The 22,380-nt window shown below is 42.4% G+C and overlaps 1 protein-coding gene across 2 annotated transcripts in view; it reads right to left on the reverse strand.

Moving 5' to 3' along the window:
* The window catches only part of ARFGEF3 (ARFGEF family member 3), a 195,354-nt gene that overhangs the window by 166,530 nt on the left and 6,444 nt on the right, over positions 1 to 22,380 (reverse strand). For both annotated transcript variants that reach the window (XM_068551232.1, XM_068551231.1), the window contains exon 2: positions 21,609 to 21,660. In XM_068551232.1, the coding sequence (XP_068407333.1) occupies positions 21,609 to 21,660 (52 nt within the window). The remainder of the gene's footprint in view (positions 1 to 21,608; positions 21,661 to 22,380) is intronic.

Here is a 22,380-nt window from a genome sequence, read left to right on the forward strand (position 1 = left end):
AATATATACAATCTTATTTGTCAATTACACCTCAATAAAGCTGACGGGGGCAGAATGAAACCTTTTATATTTTGAAGTTACAGTCTCTATCCCCTGTTTAAAGCGCTGCAGCTCTTTTCTCCACAGGCATCGAAAATCACTTTCAGCCATCCACGTACACAGATGACTCCCTTTAAGCAATTCATTTTGACAATAAGCATCAGGCAGAGAACAGTAATGTTAAATTTTATTTTCCCATAAGCAGCAACTTCTCCCAGCAATAATATGTTTGTGGTATTTCAACAACTGAATATCCCAACACATTCAGCCCTGCAAGCACTTTTTAAAAAAATAGGTCTTGGGTGAACACTAAAAAAGGTTAGTTTGGTTCCTTATTAGCTGCCTGCTTTAAACACATTATAGACTCTATACTTTCCCTCTCCCAGCCTGTACAGTCAGCTGAATAAGACCTACATTAATCTGCCACTCAACAGGTATGTCTGGCCTCACCTGATGTGAAGACAAGACTGGGACTAAATTTATTTTTAAAGGTTGGGTTTGTTATTGGCATTATAGTGCCAAATTGAAAGTTGCAGTTTTCAGACTGTGGCAAGGTATCTTTCAGCCTGTTTTAAACTGCCTTAAACATGCTCACCCTGTAGGCAGTTTTATTTACCATACATCAGCCATGGGCTACTTTATTCCTCTCAAGGTAATATCATATCTATTCTATAACTGCATGACCTTCCTAAATGCAACATGCACTGGAAGAAAAACAAATGCCCAGTATTTTTTTATGCACTGAAGGGAAGAAACAGTAGCAGACTGTCCTCTTAGTGAAATTTTTAAAGACCAGAAGACAGGAAACCAAGACAGTAAGAGCAGCCTGACACCAATCCCAATCCAGGGCATGACAATGGGACTGCAAAGGACTGAGCTGTGACTAAACAGGAGGGCCGTCCAGATCCTCCTTCCCATGGGCGTTCACATAAGTCTTCCTGGTGTTATTATTCTTGGCACGCTTACCCATCAGAGGTCACAAAGAACAAATGCAACACAGCCATTCACAACAGTCTTGGCTCTAAATGCCTGAAATCCAAATAGAGACTCAGTGAGTTTGCAAAACTACATATCCCACAAAATCAGTGGAAACAAGCTAAGGTCCTCAAGGCTGATAAAGATGTTCATATGGCAGAAAGGGAAATTTGTCAATGAATTTATCAAGTATTCACATATTTTAAACACTATAACTATGATTCTGCTATAATTACTATTTTTATCGGTAAAATCCCACTATATAGACTCTTCTAGCTAAAGAAAAGAATCTCTCCTTTTCCAAGGTAATGAAAGGACCCCCATTCAGAAAACGGAGAGTAACTGACTCGACCACGTAAACACACTTCCAGCTGCACAAGATGCCCTGTTACTAGGGTGACCTGACCCGCTGTCTATATCACAGCAGGAACATGCTGAACAGGATCAAAATGACCAGGAACCCTGCAGCTGAAAGACAGGGTCAAATCAACCCGGGAAGTAAACATTCAGACTCAAGTTTATGGGCCCTTACTCATCACCACTCTCACAGGCACAGTGGGTGGCTGTCCTCTCTCCCTGGGGACAAAGAAGGACCCAATGTCCCTATGCAGGCTGAGTTCCACCCAGTCATCCCCGGAGACATTTCTGCTGGCATGCCAAGGCAGCCGGACCTGCCCAAATGAAAGCTCAGGGTGTCTGAGCAGGGAGCGCCCCTGCTCTGGTGTAAGTGTGAAGGCCATAGGGAAGATCACAGTATCGTGGGGGGCAATGAAGTCTGTTAACTCTGGCCCAACCTGGAGATTTATGATTTCGTTTTGGCCAACAAACACAGGGTATAATCCTGGGCATGTTGCTGAGCTCTCTCTGGGACGTCGCTTCTACTCACAAGAAACTGGGAAGGGTCTGCCCTTCCCAGCCCCCTTCAAAAGGATGAGAAGGATAAACTGAGTAGGAGATATGAAACGGCTTTGAAAGCAAACACTTTATAGAAGTATCAGGGAGGTGTACTGGGAGAGGTGTACTGCGGAGAGTGAACTCTAAGGAAACCCTCTTTCGTCCTGGCTCAGACACCTGCCTTCTTTTCAAGTCTCAGCTGTCTTATCTGCAAGATGGGGATCTCTCTATCACCTCTTCAAATTCTAAAAGCCTCTACTTCTCTGAAATGTGTGGTTGGCAGTGTTAGCAGCCTTCTCCTTAGCAACTAGATTCCAACTTTGTTTTGACTGACAGTATGGTCAGCCTCAACTGGTAGATCAAGATTGGTCTAAGCCTTTCCGGAGAATCCTGTTTTCTACTTTTAAGCCTCCCCTGTGGCTCTGAACAACCTTTTGCTTTCCTGATATAAAGGACTAGACCTGTTTAGCTGGCACTGTCCTTCTGCCTTCAGTTTTGTTGCCTTCTGTCTTGGATTAGGATGTGATGACTGGAGCTGCAACAGCCTTTTTGTGATATGAAGAGCCAACTATAATGGAAGGCCAACAGAATCCTGGACATACCAGTGCTGAAGGCCTAACTCCAGACTGCATATTATATGAGGGAAATAAGCCCTATCTCGTTTAAACTTCTGTTAGACTTTCCACTACTTACCACTGAAGGCATTCATAACCTATACACTGTGATAAAGCCTATTCCTAGAGAGGAGCCAGTATCCAAATAATTGCGTATATGCCTTCTCTCTCGATACATTTTTCCAAAGGGGAAAGGGGAAATGAAGGAATAGATAGGGACAACGTTCATTCCTATTCTAACACATCTAAATGACAGGTATTCAGCAAACATGCATCAAAGGCATAGAATATATTAGTTAAATGAACAATTTTCAAGTCAGACCTGTATTTGAACCTCTATCACATATTAGCTGTGCAACTTCAAGCAAATGGTTTTATCACTCCAATCTGTTTTATCACTAAAATATAGGTTATATTAGAACCTATTGTACTTGTTGTAAAATTTAATAAAGACAATGCATAAAGTCATTAGTACAATTCCTGGCATAGATCAATTCTCCATAATTGGAAGCCTTCAGTATTGTGGGGGGCAGGCACATTATATAGACCAGGGTCCCTGAGTATAAAGACGACGGAGTTTGGGGTCTAACTCGCGGAGCACACGAGTAAATCAGTTATTTGTGGCAGTGGGACAAGGCTATGATATCCACCTGTGTGCCCAGGGTGTGGGAGAGAAGCTTGGCCCCATCTCCAAGGCCCCAGGCCTTGTAAATGCCACAGATGTTTCAGCTCTCCTATCCCACCAGTTACCAAATACTCAATTTAGAATTTCAACTTGACCTGCAGAAGAAATAAAAAGGACAACAAAATGGCCAAACGACAGCCAGAAAAGAGGAAAAAGATCCCATCAATAGATCTTCAGGTTACAGCTGCCACATTCACCTGGGCTATCCTCCTGCCCCTGTGTCCCTGAGGGTCACGGGATTCCTTTAGGGAGAGTGTGTTGGGGAGGGTGCTTTCAGCTGCAAGTGATAGGAAATCCAACTCCCTAAGAGGCTTAAACAAGGAGGCAGGCTGGCTCCAGGCTGAGGTAAGTACATGCTCTCAAGGCACAGCCAAGAACCCAGGTTCTTTCCATCTTTCTACTAATCCACCCTCGATTTGTCAGCTTTATCCCCTGGCTGGGTGGGATAAAGAGACAGAGACACAGAGACAAAGCAGCTGTAGTTACTACAAGCATCATTCAAATGTGACAAGTTTCAGAGGAAGAAAGAAATTCACCTTGACAGGACTGAGACAGCATCCGTCTCACACTCCATTCTGATACACGGGATGCAGGGCAAGCCCATGGCCACACCAGACAGTCCAGCCTGCAATGGGGCAGCCCCCTCTGAAGCACACGGCTGATAACAGAGGCAGTTCCTGATACCCAATCAGGCCTGTTGGGGGTAGGGGGTGGTTAGGCAACCAGAGGTTTCTGTTCCACAGAAAAATGATGGTTCCAGTTCCCTATTTCAGATGCCAGAATTTATTTTAAAGAACATTTACAAGGGCCACAGTGCAGTTTTCCAGATCTTGCCAACTTGGACTGATTTGTTTGTAATTCCCAAGGGCCAATTAGGCCTCTTTGTATTCTTGGAAATCAGAAATAACACTTAAATCCGGATTCTTATCTGCTTCTTTGTTCCCAGAACTTTGTTTTCCACTCTAAAATCACACTTTGAAACTCAGGACTGGAAAAAACAAAACAAAACAAAACAAAAAACCCTTAATCCTGCTACAAACTGCCAAAACACCGCGAGCCTATTTTATCAGAGGGAAGTTTCTCTTGTGATTTGTTGTATATTCTGCAAAGTAATGTCTTATTTGATATCTTACGTAATCTTCATAAGACCTCAATAAGGAGGACATTGTTTGCAGGACTGTGATGGGGCAATTTCCACGGCTAGTGGCTCTAAAAAGAATCCAGGGGCAGTTCCACAGGCCTGTGAGGCAGGAGAACAGAGAGCCACCTCCCTCCAAAGCGTAACCGCATGCTTGCTGTGCAAGCCTAAAGCTTTGGGGGCCAAGGCAAGGTCCTGAGAAGGTAGGGCTGAGAGCAGCTCCTGTTCTCAGGTACGAGGAAGAGCTGGTGACTCCAAAGAATGAATGATTTGAGATTCTGGCTTCTGAAATGGGGAGAAATGGTTCTCAAAGTATAGCCTAGACACCTGAGATCTTGTCAGAAGGTCCGTAAGTTCAAAACTTTTCATTCTCAATCTCTTAGGAGTATACAGTGGAGTTTATCAAAAAAGAATATTCACAATTATTTGAAAAGGTGATTAAAATTACCCTCCTGTTTTAAACCATTTACCTGTTGAAGCTGGATTTGCTTTATCTACGTCAACCAAAGCAACAGATTGTAACAGACTGAATGGAGAAGCAGAGCTGAGGATCCAGCTGTTTTCTATTAAGCCAGATAGTAAAGAGACTGGCAAAATGTAAAATTTGTCTTGAAAGCAGTTACTTTTCACTAAAAAAAAAAGCCTTTACAGGGCTTCCCTGGTGGCGCAGTGGTTAAGAATCTGCCTGCCAATGCAGGGGACATGGGTTCGAGCCCTGGTCCGGGAAGATCCCACATGCCGCAGAGCAACTAAGCCCGTGCGCCACAACTACTGAGCCTGCGCTCTGGAGCCCACGAGCCACAACTACTGAGCCCACGTGCGGCAACTACCGAAGCCCGGGCGCCTAGAGCCCGTGTTCCCCAACTAGAGAAGCCACCGCAATGAGAAGCCGGCGCACTGCAACGAAGAGTAGCCCCCGCTCACTGCAACTAGAGAAAGCCAGCGCACAGCAATGAAGACACAATGCAGCTAAAAATAAAATAAAACGAAAAAAAATTGTTTAAGTCTTTATATTAATATGTAATGGGCTTATTTTTAATGAATTATTTTAAAATTTCTATTTTAATGTCTAATATGGTAAATATAATCCAAAAAATTCTTAAAAAGTTCTTTGAGGTTCTCAGTAGTTTTTAAAAGCGTCAAAGGCCTTGAGACCAAAATGTCTGAGAACTGCTGCATTAATGTAACGAATGAATTGAAACCGAGCAGGACCCCGTGGGGCTCCTGGGCATGGAAGCCTTTCTGTCCCCCATTTCTTGTTTGTAGGCAAAAGACTCCAGCCTCCATGACCTTCCAAGAGTTTCAAAGGGGTGATTCCAATAGTTGCTAATCACGGAAGGGAGGGGATGCAGAGACAAGGTAGGAGCAGTCAAGAAACAATAGTGCAGCCTTGGGGCAGGGTCCTGGTTCCGCCCCAAGGGATACACATAACAATATCTTTGAATTCTCTACAGAACTAAAACCCTCAACAAATGGAAGGTGTTAGCATTCTTCATTCCAGAGAAGACCACCTGAGGCCAGAGTAAAGGAACCAGAGAAGTTTATCAAGAGACCACTTGAGACCAGATTAAAGGAACCAGAGAAGCTCACTAGGAGGGACCACCTGAGGTCAGATTAAAGGAACCAGAGAAGTTTATCAAGAGACCACTTGAGACCAGATTAAAAGAACTGGAGAAGCTCACTAGGAGAGACCACCTGAGGCCAGATTAAAGGAGTGCAGACCCTGCACACACCCTAATATTATCAGCAACCCCGCCTTTGAACCTTTGCTATAAAACTCCTCACCAAATCCAAGTTGGGACAGACAGTTTTTGGGGGGCACGAGCCCACTGTGTCCCCCTTTGCCTGGCAAAGCAATAAAGCTATTCTTTCCTACTTCACCCAAAATTCTGTCTCCGAGATTTCGATTCAGCACCAGCGCACAGAGGCCGAGTTTTCAGCAGAACAGGTAAAGAAAATGTGCGATTTTCTGCACCCAATTCCAACGGGGGAGTCCCCACCACCACCAAGCAACTCTCCAACATCAGTGGGGTGTCCTACAGTTCAACTCAAAACAGTCTACCCGGAGACAGCATCAAATTCCACAGTTAAGTCCCACAAGACTCACCCCCCCCACCCCCGCTTCAGATGCCAATCACGAGTTTAGGTTGTCACCTGTGCTTCAGACCGACCTGTCACAGAGTGGATGTTCTCAGCACACCCTCCCTAGATTGGATTAATTTGCTAGAGCGGTTCGGAGAATTCAGAAACATTTTACTTACTGGATTAGCGGTTTATTATATAAGGACATAACTCAGGAACAGCCAGATGGAAGAGATGCAGAGGGCAAGGTGTGTGGGAAGGAGCTTCCCTGCTCTCTCCAAAGTGCTCCACTCTCTGCAAATCTCCACAAGGAAGCTCTCAGAATTCTGGAGGCTTCATGACGTAGGCACGATCGATTAAATCATTGGCTCTAGGCTACTGAACTCAATCTCCAGCCCCTCTCCCCTCCGCAGAGGTCCAGGAGTGGGGCTGAAAGCACCAACCTTCCAATCATGTGGTTGGCTCCACCCGCAACCAGCCCCCACCCTTAGGTGTTTTCCAAAGTCACCTCATTAACCTCGTTAACGTAACAAAAAACACCTCTATCGCTCTAGTCACTTAAGAAATTCCAAGAGTTTTAGGAGTTCTGGTGCCAGAAATGGGATGAAGACCAAATACTGCTGACCCTTGAACACCTCGGGGGTCAGGGGTGGCGACCACCTGCAGTAGAAAATCCAAGTATAAGTTTACAGGCAGCCTTCCTCATCCTTGGTTCTGTGGATTCAACCAACCTGGGATCGTGTGGTACTGTAGTATGCATTAAGTGAAAAAAATCTGTGTATGAGGACAGGACCCTCACAGTTCAAACGTGTGTCGTTCAAGGGCCAACTGTATATGTATTCAATATTTATTATAAATCACAATATCACAGTGATTTAAATGTGTGTGTGTATATATATATACATACACATACACAAACACACACACACAATGGAAAATTACTCAGCTCTAAAAGGAAGGAAATCCTGCCATTTACAATAACATGGATGAGCCTTGAGGGCATTATGCTAAGTGAAATAAGTCAGAAAAAGACAGATACTGTACGATCTTATATGTGGAATCTAAAAAACCAAACACATAAAAATGGAGTAGACGGACTGGTGGTTGCCGCAGACACAGTGTCGGGGGATGGGTGAAAGAGGTCAAAGGGTACAAACTTCCAGTTATAAGATGAATAAGTTCTGGCCATCTAATGTACAGAATGGTGACTCTAGTTAATAATAATGTTATTGTATACCTGAAAATTGCTAAGAGAGTAAATCTTAAAAGTTCTCACCACGCACACAAACTATGTGAGGTAATGGATGCGTTAACTAACCTTATTGTGGTGATCATTTCACAATATATACTTAAATCATCACATTTTATACCTTAAATTTACACAACGTTATATGTCAATTATACCTCAATAAAGCTGGAAAAAAATGTATATATATATGCCAGTGACACAGAGGGTCCTGAGACAAACCCTGTGGGCTAGAAGCTGCTTTCTCACTAGGATGCTGAGGAAATATGTAGATGTGGGAGGGAAAACAGAGGCCCTTCCCCTGCCCAGGAGGCAGCAGGCCGGCATGGTGAGCCCTTGCTAGGGAGAGCTGGTCCGCACCTGTGGCCTGCAATGTGGTCCCTGCAGATCTGTCTGCTTTACATCTACTGCTCGGTCAGTGATCACAGGGGGAAAACAGAGGCACCTACCTTCACCAGTGCCCATCCTTCCGTGTCCATATCCACTCACAGAAGCGGACAGGCAAAATGACTAGCTCAGGGTCCCAATGGCCCCTCGTGGGAGAACCAGGACTTGCACCCAGGACCTAATGTATTACGATTATGTTTACCTTCCCCTCAGCAAGCGGTGGGCTCTTAAGAGATTTTCTGTTTTGTTTCCCACTGTGTTCCCAGCACATAGAACTTTGCTTGCTCGGCCCTGACTCCAAACCCAGGACACCTGTTCACCCCAGCCACTGCCTCTTCCCCCAGAGCCCAGATTCCCCTCGCACTGTCCTCCTACTACCGATCAGGGCTCCAGATGCCGCCAACAGAGATGTGGACATTCAGGACCCAGAGCTGCAAGGCAATCAGCGCGAACAAATATTTATAAAGGCGTCCACTGTACTGAATGCTTGGGCGCGCACACCTTAAACTAACAATCGCTTTCTTTCTTAATCAAATACCCTACTGACTTCAAATTACATCTATATTTTTACTATCTCTGAAACACATGCATGCTCCCCTCCCCCGTTTCAGCAAATATCATGTTACTGGCCTTATCGTCCACATCCAGCTTTATTTCAGAGACAGAGATGGAGTGAAAATCCTGTAGGGTCCGCAGCCCTCCGCGGCCCAAGCTGGGCGGCCTCTGTGCTCAGGCCCCTCCCTCTGCCCTCTCCCCATGACTCAGCTCCTGCACAGCTGGACCCAGTTTCCCGGCTTCTCTACCAACCTCTCTGAAATAAGCACACAAAACCCCTTTTGTTTTTGAAGGACTTTCCTCCCAGCTGGTAAATACAGAAAAACAAAATGGGGCTTACAAAACAAAGCCAGCAATGGGGAGAGGAAAAAAAAAATCTTTGAAATGCAACAGTTCTCTGGATGTCACTAAATTAAAAATGAGCCTAGGTCTGCCCCCATTCAAAATACAACCTATTCTAGATATATTCCTTTAGTTTAGGCCTAAAAATGAGTTCTGCCGTAAGTCTTCTCTTGGTAATTCTGCAGGTTTCCTCATCTTAACCACCCCTAAAGAAAGCACCTTAGTTGCTACTTAGATTCTTCCCTCCATCACGTAAGCAGAAACCTGGAGCGGTAAGGGTTCGTTTTTGAATCACATAATTACCCAGGCTTCCCAGTGTGTATTCACATCAATCCCAGACTAACATCTCTTTCATCTGAAGTCTCCTTTTGCCTTTCAGACAGGAGAAGTCAATTTAGGTCATTTCCTGGCAAAGTCACATCTACACATTAATCTCGAAAGCTCTAATAATTCGTGGCTCGCCCCTCATCTGCATATAGGACACTCCCTCTTTTAAAAGCTCTAGCTCATTGGAGATTGCACTTAAAGTTGTTTTCAATACAAAGTGGTCTCATTGATATTCCCACATTGGTAAGTTGTACTCATGAGTGAGCAGTGACTAACTATAGCCAATTTCCCAAGAGTTCTTTACAATCATGGTGTTTCGTCAAATAATTTGTTGCAGGAAGTTTAGTTTTATACATCTCAGCTTTTCACATAAATTACAAATCAGAAAACAGAAACTTCTGTGTTAAGTCAATAATGGGAGAGGTAATACTCTGTAATGGGTTAAGAAGGTGAACTTTGACTCCAAGTCCTGACTGTCCCAGACTGGTTCAAGGAGTCTTTCCATCTCAGGGCTTCCCCCCACCTCACAGGAGAGCAGGCAGGATGGAGACCAGCATGTGTAACACCTAAGAGTCCCTGGCACATAATAAAGGTTGAAAAATGTTGACTTAGTAGAACGTCCCAAATTTAGTTGGGAACGTGTGAATCACAGGCAATTAAGCATGCCAAGAAGCATCATATTAACAGCACTGAACTATAAAACAGATAAAGGGAGAGCTCCTGTGTCAAATTAATTGGACTTAGCTTGAAAAATATATATCAGGGCATTATGTAATTACATAATCCTACTGAGTTATAAACAGTTCAACTACACATAAATATGCAGTAAAATACAAATATGAATATGAAATAGTTTATAAACAAAGATGTCCGAAGAAACTAAATACGATTCTAGTCTCTGTACCATCCCCAGTAGAAAGCTTCTAGCGGGTGAAAAAGAGAGATTCAAATACCTCACTGAGCCATTTACATCACTGAATCGATAAGCTCAGGTCCCTACCCATCTCTTGGAATCCATTTTTATAACCCGTCAATGTAAACAATTTCTCAGAGTCATACTTCGAAATTAAAGCAGGAAATCTGGACCTAAATTGCCTGTAAGACACCGTTTAATTATAAAAAGCACACACAGACTAACCCACACAGCAAAAATCCTACCTTCATTCCACTCAAAAGGAATGAAAACCCAAGAAAGAAAACTCATGATTGGACTGTTAGACTTTTTCAAAATTGAGTATGTTTCCTTCTAACACTTCCCTTTAGAGCTAAGTGCCAAAAAATAAAGACATCAACTACTTGTTACAAAGGAAGGATGAGTGGTCATGGCTGGTTTTGAACATTAATATGTTACTCACATCCCAAAATATCACTCAAGCCCAATAACCTCTATATCCCAGCTTGGGTAGGTTATGCACGTCTCTAACTGACTGCATCATTTAAAGTGCTTTTAGGTCCAGGGCTATTAACAAGGAGAAGCTTTATAATTGAGAGTTAATTGTAAGTCTTCCTTATCAAAGGGGTTAGAACACAAAAACCATTAGAATTGGCTTTACAGGCTGGCAGATACACAGAAGCGGCTGTTTGTAAGTTAGGAAACAGTATATAGTATTGTCACTTATACTATGTTAAAAGGTGACAGGAATACTCTTGTTTCCACAGCAATAGGGAAAGGAAAAAGAGAAACTAGATCTTCGGGGCACCTTGATTTCTAACGTGGATTTCAGCAGCCCCACTGTTAAAGGGTGGGCTTACAGGCTATTCCACAGGCCACTTTCTCCCTGCAGACTGGTTTTTGTGGCTAACACAGAAATGTCATTCTGCTCACCTGTTTAGGGGAAGCCGGATCTCAGGGAGCTGGAACAGTTCAGGTCGGCTTCGTGGAAGGCCCTTGGTCACTTAAATGATTCCCACTGACCCCGGGCAAGATTGACAGCTCCCTCCATTTTTCCTTTCATGGCTCCGTGGGATAAAGACTTCTCTAAGACTGGGCCAGGCTTAGACTAACCAAAGTGTCTAAAGCCTTCTATATGTATATTTTTTTCTGGTGCAGAACCAGAAAAAGATCAAGAGAGCCAAAACTTACTTACATTTGCACGCCTCTGCAAATAGAAGTCAGCCGTGCTATGGAGGAAAGCTGGAAACCACCAAGAGAGGAGACCTCAAGATGAGTTTAAATCCAGGAGAAGCACAGATGTTTGCAATTTACCTGGAATAACGTGGAAGCCTCATCAGAAGCACCTGTCCTGCATTTATGCTAACATCCTCCCTTCAGTTAGCATAAGCTGAAGGACCTGGGAATTCTGCACTGGCATCCTTTGCCTCCTCCTCTCGACAGCAGGAGGTAGCAAGGGGAGCCCAGCACTTCTCATGACATAAGAAAAGTGGAAACAACAAATGATGACATCCAAACTGCCTGCCAAAACCCACTGCTCCATTTTAAATCACACACAGTCCTTCCCAGTGGATGTGGAGACACTTATTTCTTCAATTAAAAAACAAACAAAAGGACTTCCCTGGTGGGGCAGTCGCCTGCCCATGCAGGGTACACGGGTTCGAGCCCTGGTCCGGGAAGATTCCACATGCTGTGGAGTAACTAAGCCCGTGTGCCACAACTAAGTGTGCCTGTACTCTAGAGCCCGCGAGCCACAACTACTGAGCCCGCGAGTCACAACTACTGAGCCCACGTGCCAAAACTACTGAAGCCCGCGTGCCTAGAGCCTGTGCTCCGCAACAAGAGAAGCCACTGCAATGAGAAGCCCGCCCACTGCAAGGAAGAGTAGCCCCCGCTCACTGCAACTAGAGAAAGCCCACGTGCAGCAACAAAGAGCTAACGCAGCCGAAAGTAAAAAATAAATTAAAAAAAAAAATATTTGCACAACCTGTAGAAGTTGCCCCAGGGTTCAAAGCACAGAACTAAAGCACTAAAATAGATAAAAGCAGCAGAAAAGCAATTAAAACCATACAAAGAATAGGAAGCTATTATGGATGGTTCTCTCCAAGTATAAATGCTACTGAATGTGTTCTCACCCTACATGAAAGCTCAGCAGGTCCCCAGATCAAAATAAGGAGGAACATGTCAACATCTGGGCTGAAAAAAGTGTCTGGACCAGGAAGGCAAAATGAAGCTGGGTAGAGGCTCAGCCAGGGTGGGGATGGGAAGGGGTGGGGGACATATAAGGACAAATGGGAAGGAAGCTGTTAGTCTTTCTGGGAACTGCAACTGGCAGAAGAAAAGTAATTAGGCTGAGGATGACTCTGAAGAATCATGGAGAAGGCAAGCAAAATGGCAGCTGAGCCATGGCTGGAGTAATATGTGGGATTGTTCCCAAAGGGCACTGAGAAATGCCAACAAGAGGTTTGCTGCCAATGGCTGCCTTTTAACAAAATTGCTCAAGGATTCCCTTGACGGTTTTATCTCATCTGGACCAGTCCTGTTGTAAGTTACTTGGGCTTAGAGAAAGGGAAAATCCTGGATTGGAGAGGGATGGAGGTGGAGATTCTTGAGTTCTTTAGAACAGAAATACTCCAAGTCAAATTCATGCTGGGGGCGGTGTACGGCAGGCTGCGTGCTTCTTCCAGGTGGGCCAAGGACTCTTCATGGGAACCCAATGAGAGCTGAACCTCTTGTATATTCAATGTCCTTTGATACAGAATAGTAATCAGGGTCTTGATAACTATCACCAACCCTCAACCTCAATCTAATAATACACATTAGACTAGTCAGGGCTTTGGTTGAGTAGAGAGTAAGGGGTTTAAGACTATGTTAGCTGAGGTCAATGGATTGGGTGTTGGGTTTCCGGTCTACTCTTTGGGACCTACCATTTTGGCAAGTGAGATATTAGAGGTTCTGTCGCCAAAGTTGAGATTCCCATTCTGGCACAGATTCTTCCAAACAGTATGTTTTCCAAGAATCTAGGTGATGAGGACACAGGTTCCCTGAGATGCACAATGCAGAGTCCGGAGAGGCACTGAACTAGGGGGTGAAAAGATGAATAATTTATATATATGAACTCCTTGAGGATAAGGTCTCAGAACAGACTCCCTAAACAACTGCCAACCTGATTGATAAATGCCATGACAGAGTCATGTGAAGAGTACAGTGAGGGTATGAAGGAGAGAAGGATCACTTTCACCAACCGTAGCTCAGTCTTCAAGGATAAGTAGGAAGAGGAAGTGAGAAAGATTGCATGCTATGAGACACACAGTGGACAATTTTGATGAAGAGAGCAGCTCAGAAAACATCCCCCTATAATTTTAGTGTCCCATATAAAGGGGAGCATTGGATTGCTAACTACAGACCTCCAGACCCGCTGTCTTGGTCTTGGCATGCAAAAGGAAGAGGACTTGTAACAAGTATGCTCTACTTCAACATATGAGATGGCCCCCAAAGGAGGAGGGGCAGAGATTGGGAAATGCCCTCTGTAAAACCCTAGTACATGTGCAAGAGGGTATCCTGGAGTGGGGGGGTCTTACTAAACATGTCCTTGGTCATGGGAAAGAGCTTGTTTCTCTGATGGTGCATGCCACTGAGGTGCCATTCAAAGCAGGACAGGACCACAGTCTGTAGAACCCGGAGGAGGCAGAATAGAGCTTGACTTGAATGTGGCTGGCCTCAGCAGCTGCGAGAACTTTCTGACAGAATGGGGAGTGCGGGGCCAGAACTAGGGTGAGGGAGTTGGCCTTGGGTACAAAATTTAAGGGAGCACTAAAAACTCAGTCCTCAAGATAAATAACATTTTAAGGTCACATTTTAAAAACTCAAAATTCATGCAAAAATTCTATGATGAGCAAAACATAACAATTTTGAGACAAGATCTGGCATGTACTTGCATAACTCAGCCTCACTCACCTCACCCTGGTCCCAGTCCTGGGAAAGTGAGCCTCTTGGAAATCTGGCAGGGAAGATGGAGCAGTACATACAAGAGCAGGCAGCTCAGCCATGATGTCCAAAGTGGTCGAGGCCAAACGTCTGTGGGCCTTGGCACGGGCTGAAAAGCACCCTCCTTGCAGATCTACACAGAGCCATGTGAGGGTGTCCAGACCCAATGCTCCAGGATTTCGAGTTTCTTTTTTTTTTTTTTAACATCTTTATTGGAGTGTAATTGCTTTACAATGGTGTGTTAGTTTCTGCTGTATAACAAAGTGAATCAGCTATACGTATACATATATCTCCATATCTCCTCCCTCTTGTGTCTCCCTCCCACCCTCCCTAGCCCACCCCTCTAGGTGGACACAAAGCACCGAGCTGATCTCCCTGTGCTATGCGGCTGCTTCCCACTAGCTATCGATTTTACATTTGGTAGTGTATATATGTCCATGCCACTCTCTCACTTCGTCCCAGCTTACCCTTCCCCCTCCCCGTGTCCTCAAGTCCATTCTCTACGTCTGTGTCTTTATTCCTGTCCTGCCCCTAGGTTCTTCAGAACCATTTTTTTTTTTCTTTTTTTAGATTCCATATATATGTGTTAGCATACGGTATTTGTTTTTCTCTTTCTGACTTACTTCACTCTGTATGACAGTCTAGGCAGGATTTCGAGTTTCAAATCCACTAGAGAAGACAGCAGGCAGGGCATTCTGGCCCAGATGCCAGCAGAGAAGCTGACCACTTCCAACCAAGACTCAGAAGCAGAAGAACACTGCAGGAGTCCATTAGAAAGGGAAGAACATTCCCTGGGAGTGCGCCAGCAGGTCAAGAATGACCTAAAAGAGCCAATGACTGCAAACAACAACGGTACTGAACGGTCCACAGAAATGGCATAAGCCCTTTTCCTACTAACATATACGGTTAGATAAAAATATAAGCTTTTCAACACTTCAGAGAGAAAAATGATCAGACAGATGTAGGTATCATCATAATCAAGCCATCACAAAGACAGTGGGGCACGGAGGGGGAAGACCAATGCATCAACTTGCATGAAGCTAAACATTACAGAAGTTATGGTACCTCCAGGTGGGCTTAAGCCTGGTGATGGCCTCACAAAACAGACATCAGCCCTAAATATTCATAACAAAGACCAGAGCAGCCCTGAAAATTCCATAAATGATCAGGTTATTTTGGTTATATTTACTTGATTCTCAAAACCACAGGGAAAAAGCAAGAGGTGTAGGGGGTGAGAGGAAGTAGAAAAACGGGAAGAGAAAACATTTAATATTGTTAACTACTAATAGTTCTTGATCAGCAGCTTCCAGGACTTATTTCTTACTTGGTTGAGAGACCAGCAGCCAACAACAATAGAGTCAGTAACTATTAGCAGTACCTTGACTTGGGCAGAGACATTTTACCAAGTGTGTCACTGTGAGTGATCAACCTAAGCTGCCTTTTGCTAGTCACACAAGGAGGCCAAGGAGATGGTAACCCCAACCTGAGTGACAGCCTGAGCTCTGGAAGGCCTCTTTCTTGAGTGTGGGCACACCGCGATGGCCCACCAACTCACAGGTCTTATTCAACCCCGTGAAGTTGTGTAAGATCTGAAGTATAAGAAGAGGGGAAAGGGGAGCAAAGACAGTGAGGGTCCAGTCTCCACATGGAGGAAGATAAGGATGCTTAAATCTCACCCCCAAGATCGAAAGCAAGACTATGGGCAGGAAGGTGGAAAGATTTTCATATAACTCTCTACTAACAAACTCAGGAAATATTCCACAGGGCGGGTTCCCTGGCCCTTCCTCCGTCCCTGACATTGCATCTCACTGGGCACTCTGCGTGAATCCCCATCCTGGTTGCTAAGCCTGCTCACCGTACCAACAACGAGAGTGGGCATTTGCTCAGTGAAAGAGCCCGGGGCAGAAATAAGCAATGCCTCTGACCACTCCTTCATTCCAGCTAAAACTTTTTTCTGTGGGTTTCTCCCCTTCAGTGCCCTATGCATGACCAACTCCACTCACCAGGGTCACTAAAATCATTCACGTGACATCTAGACTTTTGTTTTCACAAGAAGTCCCCAGAGCAATCAATGGCAAAAAATAAAAATAAAAGATAATACAACCATAGTTCTTTCAAGGTTTCAATTTTCTTCTGGTTTGAGCTATCACGACTAATGCACACAATTGATCAGAACAGTATTAGTAATTATCTACCAGAATGTTAACATATTTAACTTGAAAAGCAGTCAATTAATGGCAAAAGAAAAAAACAAGAAAATCAGCACAGCAAAAGTATTTGATGCACAGCAAAGGAAACCATAAACAAAACGAAAAGAAAAGCCAGAATGGGAGAAAATATTTGCAAACAAAGCAACTGACAAGGGATTAATTTCCAAAATATGCAAACAGCTCATGCAGCTCAATATCAAAAAAAAAAAAAAAGACAACCCAATCAAAAAATGGGTAGAAGATCTAAACAGACATTTCTCCAAAGAAGACACACAGATGGCCAGAGACACATGAAAAGATGGTCAACATCACTAATTATTAGAAAAATTGCAAATCAAAACTATAATGAGGTATCACCACCTCACACGGGTCAGAATGGCCATCATCAAAAAATCTACAAATAGTAATCTCTGGAGAGGGTGTGGAGAAAGGAGACCCTCCTACACTGTTGGTGGGAATGTAAATTGGTACAGCCACTATGGAGAACAGTATGGAGGTTCCTTAAAAAACTAAAAATAGAGCTACCATATGATCCTGCAATCCCATTCCTGGGCATATACCTGGAGAAAAACATAATTCAAAAAGATATTATACTTGTACCCCAATGTTCATTGCAGCACTATTTACAATAGCCAGGACATGGAAGCAACCTAAATGTCCATCAACAGATGAATGGATAAAGAAGATGTGGTACATATATACTATGGAATATTATTCAGCCATAAAAAAAGAACAAAATAATGCCATTTGCAGCGACATGGATGGACCTAGAGATTGTCATATTCAATGAAGTTAAGTCAGACAGAGAAAGACAAATATCATATGATATCACTTATGGAGTCTAAAAAAAGGGTATAAATGAACTTATTTACAAAACAGAAATAGAGTCACAGATAGAGAGAACAAATTTATGGTTACTAAGGGGGAAAGGGGGAAGAGAAGGATAAATTGGGAGATTGGGATTGACATATACACACTACTATATATAAAATAGATAACTAATAAGAACCTACTGTATAGTACAGGGAACTCTACTCAATACTGTGTAATGACCTATATGGGAAAAGAATCTAAACAAGAGTGGATATATGTATACGTATAACTGATTCACTTTGCTGTACAGCAGAAACTAACACACCATCATGAATCAGCTGTACTCCAATAAAAATCAGTGAAAAAAAATTTTTTTTAACATCTTTATTGGAGTATAATTGCTTTACCATGGTGTGTTAGTTTCTGCTTTATAACAAAGTGAATCAGCTATACGTATACAAATATCCCCATATCTCTTCCCTCTTGCGTCTCCCTCCCTCCCAGCAAAAAAAATTTTTTTCTTAATTTTTAAAGAGTATTTGAGATTTGATTTAGTCCTCATAGCTCTTTTCAAAACCTGAAGCAACAAACAAAATCTGCAAATAATCACTTCTATGTGATTATGTAACAGAAATGGACACAATCTGAATACAAAATCAGAATGCCAAGAAATAGTTTATGAACCTGGCTTCTTTCTCGTATACTAAATATCACTGAAGAAAAAACTCATTAAAATAGAAATATAACTGAAGAAAAAAAAATTAACATATCCACATTCTTTCTTATAAGCAAATATTTAGAGTGCCTAATTAAAAATGTTTTTTAGATTTATTGTGCTCAAACAGTAGAAAGATGCCATGTTAAACATAATACTGGACAGAGTAAGTGCCGTGTGGGTTTAAACATGCCTGGAAGATGAATCAAAAGATTAAAGGGAAACTGATTCACAACAGAGGGGGAAAGTCCACTATGGAGTATGTTGTCATTATATCGCTTCCCTGACATCAAATGAAATAGACAATCAGACTTGATTCAATAGCTTGTTTTTGTTCTAATTATGGCTTATTCCTATACCCTAAAAAAGGCTTTGAAGGGCTCCCAACTGTTACAAATCACAGCCAGACTGAAACCTCCCGATACGCGTAAAATTCTCCAATAAATTTATAATTGGTGCCTCTTAACAGTGTTTTCCAGCTACGTTTGTCTTCATTCTTCTCCCTCGGAATATAAAACTGAGTGGAAGGCTTAAATCTGCTATGTGTCATTCATACATTCAGTTCTCTGTACAAGAATGCCTGACAGACTTTGTTGCACGTCTGGAATACAATAACGCACATTCCTCTGTATACAGGATGACATCACCAGCTTTTTATCATTCGGACAAATACTCTGAATCATATTTCTAATAATGGTGAAGATATGTAAACACACACACACACACACATATATATATATATTCATATTCATCCACGGTTCCTCATCCAGCATCTTTCCCACCAATTTTGTCATTACCTCTTATGGTTGAACAAGATGGCCAGCTGGCTCTGGGCTAAAGCTCAAGACCATGGACAAAAGTAACGCTCAGTGGCTAAACGGGATCAAACGTGGCCCATTAACACTGTATTTTCTCCAACTCATTTGGTCACACACACACCTAGAGTTGGAAAATGCCAGTTGTCTTCTGATGAACATTCCCAGGCACTGTAGGAGCCTCTTCTGGTATCATCATCACCTTCTTGCCCCTAACCCTGAAGGCAAACCTTATCACAGACCCAAAGCCACAGAAAGTCTCACTGTAGTTTCAACAACCCTTTGGATAGAGAAACAACCTTTAGAGCAGTGTCATCAAATGTTTTCACTCAGGGCTTCCCTGGTGGCGCAGTGGTTGAGAATCTGCCTGCCAAAGCAGGGGACACGGGTTCGAGCCCTGGTCTGGGAAGATCCCACATGCCGCGGAGCGACTAGGCCTGTGAGCCACAATTGCTGAGCCTGCGCGTCTGGAGCCTGTGCTCCGCAACAAGAGAGGCCGCGATAGTGAGAGGCCCGCGCACCGCGATGAAGAGTGGCCCCCGCTTGCCGCAACTGGAGAGGGCCCTCGCACAGAAACGAAGACCCAACATGGCCAAAAATAAATAAATAAATAAAATTTAAAAAAAAAAATGTTTTCACTCTTACAGCCACTAAGAAAATTTTAAAATTCCATTTTTCACGCATTTTAAGTTGACATGTAAATTTCTCAACCATAATTTTAATTAACTGTAAAGGCTGTAATTCTGGCATATTGGAATTAGTAAAATTTTAATTAAAACATATCACTCATTTCAAGGTATCTAATGAAATCCAAATACCACACCAATTTGAAAACCACCTTCATCCATCAAAAAATACGTGAACAAACTCTTCTTTTAGAGTAAAAAAGGCTGTATCGTTCTCTTGTCTCCTGGAACTTGTATTTCCACTTTACCCCCACCCCCAACCAGAGAATTTTCTCTTGATATAACATGCTTTAACACTTGATTTTATTAATCTCCCTATTATATTTCTCTGTAACAAAAATGTGTATAAAGTGATTTTTAAAAATTTCCTGTGGCTATAAGGCTTAAAAGTGTTCCATTTTCTTCTGATGCAAATGACTGATCCAAACAACATTAATAATTATAAGAATGTTAATATAGTTAACATGGAAATTACAATTTTATTGGAAATGTATTTCTAAAGAAATGGACAGGGCTTGTTTATTTTTCTCAACTAGTTCATATATCTATAGATGAATATTCTCTATTGCTATAAGAAGGTGGGGTTTAACATCAATTCCACACCTTTTTTCCCACGTTTAAAGACGTAAGCAATAAGAAAGCTTTTTTATATAAGAAAGGAATGAAGGAGATTTATCATCAAAAAATCTTTTTGTCTATTATCTCATAACTAGATTAGGTCCGCCTTCAATTTTGTTGAAAGCCAAGAAGTAAAAACTAACCTGCAAAAAGATGTGTGCCCTGATCACTTTATTCATCCCCTTTATCAACACAGACACTAATATTTTCACAGTCCTTTGTTGGTAGGAAGAGGGTTTTGCACCCCAGAAAAACACACCACAGTCAGATTCAGGATGGGATGGGTAACAGCTGTCCTTTGTCAGGCAGGAGAAGGTTAAGAAGTGAAATGGAAAAGGAGACGTGGCAAAATCAGTTCTGAAGCAAATAATTTTAAGACAGGGTACCTACAGAAATTGGGAAATCGTCTCCTTTAAACCATCCATGCCTTCGTATCTCTTGGAGTGTTTTCACATGGATACCCCAGCTGGAATATACCTCCTCTGGGCAAGAATGTTGCTGCCAGACATTCTACCCATTTAGAAGCTTTATACCCACAAAAGTACACTTGGTTTGATTAACACATGAATTATCTTACAATATATCAGCCTGTAGCAGACACTACAGGAGAAGTAATACATTTTTAAAAAAGACAGAAACATAATTCTTGTTCAATCTACTTGAAAAGAGAGAAAATACCTAATAAATCAGTGTCCTGACAATATAGAAACTATATGCAACAAAAGATTGTTTTTAATAATCTCAAAGAAATATCTGGAAATGATCCAAATGTCTAACAATAAGAAAACTGTGAAATAATTCATGTTGCAGCAGCCATACAATGGACACATATGCAATATTTTAATTTGAAGAACATATATTGACATTAGAAAATGTTCTTCATATGGTGCTGACCGAAAACACAAGCAGGAAACAAACTTGTAAATAAAACTTCATATTAATTTGTATGTGTGCTGGGGGGAAAGTCTATTAAGAAAATCTATTAAACCGTTTTCAGTGGTTACCCTTAGGTGGTGTAATTATGGGTAACTTTCTTATTTGCTCTTTCCCAATTTCCACAAAAAGCATGTATTTCTCTCATGATGGTGGAGGGGGGTGGGGAGTGGGAAGAGTTGAGGAAGCGGGGAGATAGCTTCACTGTCTCAGGACTGCTGTTGATGCCTATAGAGTTTGTGAGATGGTGTCCAACCAAGGGGCCAGTGAGAGCTTAAATCCAACCCACATGGTGCAGGGCTGCTCTCCCACTAAGGGAGCGCCATTTCCCAACTCACAGTGGAAGATTCTGTCCACCGTCCACATCCTCACTTAGATTTCGGTCATTTCTCTCCTTGACCAATTTTATCCTTTCATCCCTGACTTCCACAGCTGGTTCCTTTGGATTACTGACTTCACTCACTCCAGGACAGGTAGAAATCAGTGCAATCAGCTTCCCATCATGCTAACCTCATGAAATATCCCAGTTCACTGATGCAAAAAGCCACCAGTCAGCAAGTAAAATGCTATAAACCAGTGAGGTTTTCTGGCCCTTCAGGAAAGCACAGCGGGTAATTTTTACTTCCCCTATATTATACAACTCCAGTCTCCTTACCTCAGCAAGTGTGGAGGGATCTTGACAATGGTATCCACACTATCCAGGGTTTCTGCAAAGGGAAAATTACAAAGTTAAAAATAAATATGTAAAGACTGAGAATTTAAATTGTATACAAATTTCACTGTTAGTTTCTTTTTTCCCCCCTGGAAATTCCTATAATTATAAATTAGTCAATTCTCAATCATCTGCATGCAAATCATCCATACTTAAAAATCCTTTTCCTTTGCTAGCCCACAAGACTTCCTCTCAGAGCTTAAAGATTAGGACGCATTTCGCTTAGAGACAGAATAAATAGTTAAATTCCTAACCTGAAACAGAGTGCCAATTTAATCTAGTTACAACTGGCTAAAAATGCTATATTCTTGCAATAACGATAGAGAAAGGAAAGCTATTTTCTTGAAAATACCGTTTTAATACCCTTAAATAATAACTTATACTTGTGAGAGACTTTCAAGTTCACAAAGCACTTTATGCAACAGTTCATCTCACACACATTTATGACACGGCAGATGAAACTTTCTAAAAATCATACTATAGTTAAGGATTCTGACTGAGAGGCTCACCCCCAAGTCTCATAACTCTGACCTGGATGTCCAGTACTTTACCATTGTTGTGGATTATTCACCCTCTTGCTGCCTCCAGTTGTTGAGATAATGAAACATTCACTATTCTCTTCAAAAATAAAAACTGTTCTATTTCAATAGCTCCAACAATCCTGCACCCAATTCCAATGTGTGTGTGTGTGTATGTGTGTGTGTGTGTACACGTG

Source organism: Eschrichtius robustus, chromosome 9 (assembly GCF_028021215.1).
Source record: "Eschrichtius robustus isolate mEscRob2 chromosome 9, mEscRob2.pri, whole genome shotgun sequence".
Taxonomy (NCBI): domain Eukaryota; kingdom Metazoa; phylum Chordata; class Mammalia; order Artiodactyla; family Eschrichtiidae; genus Eschrichtius; species Eschrichtius robustus.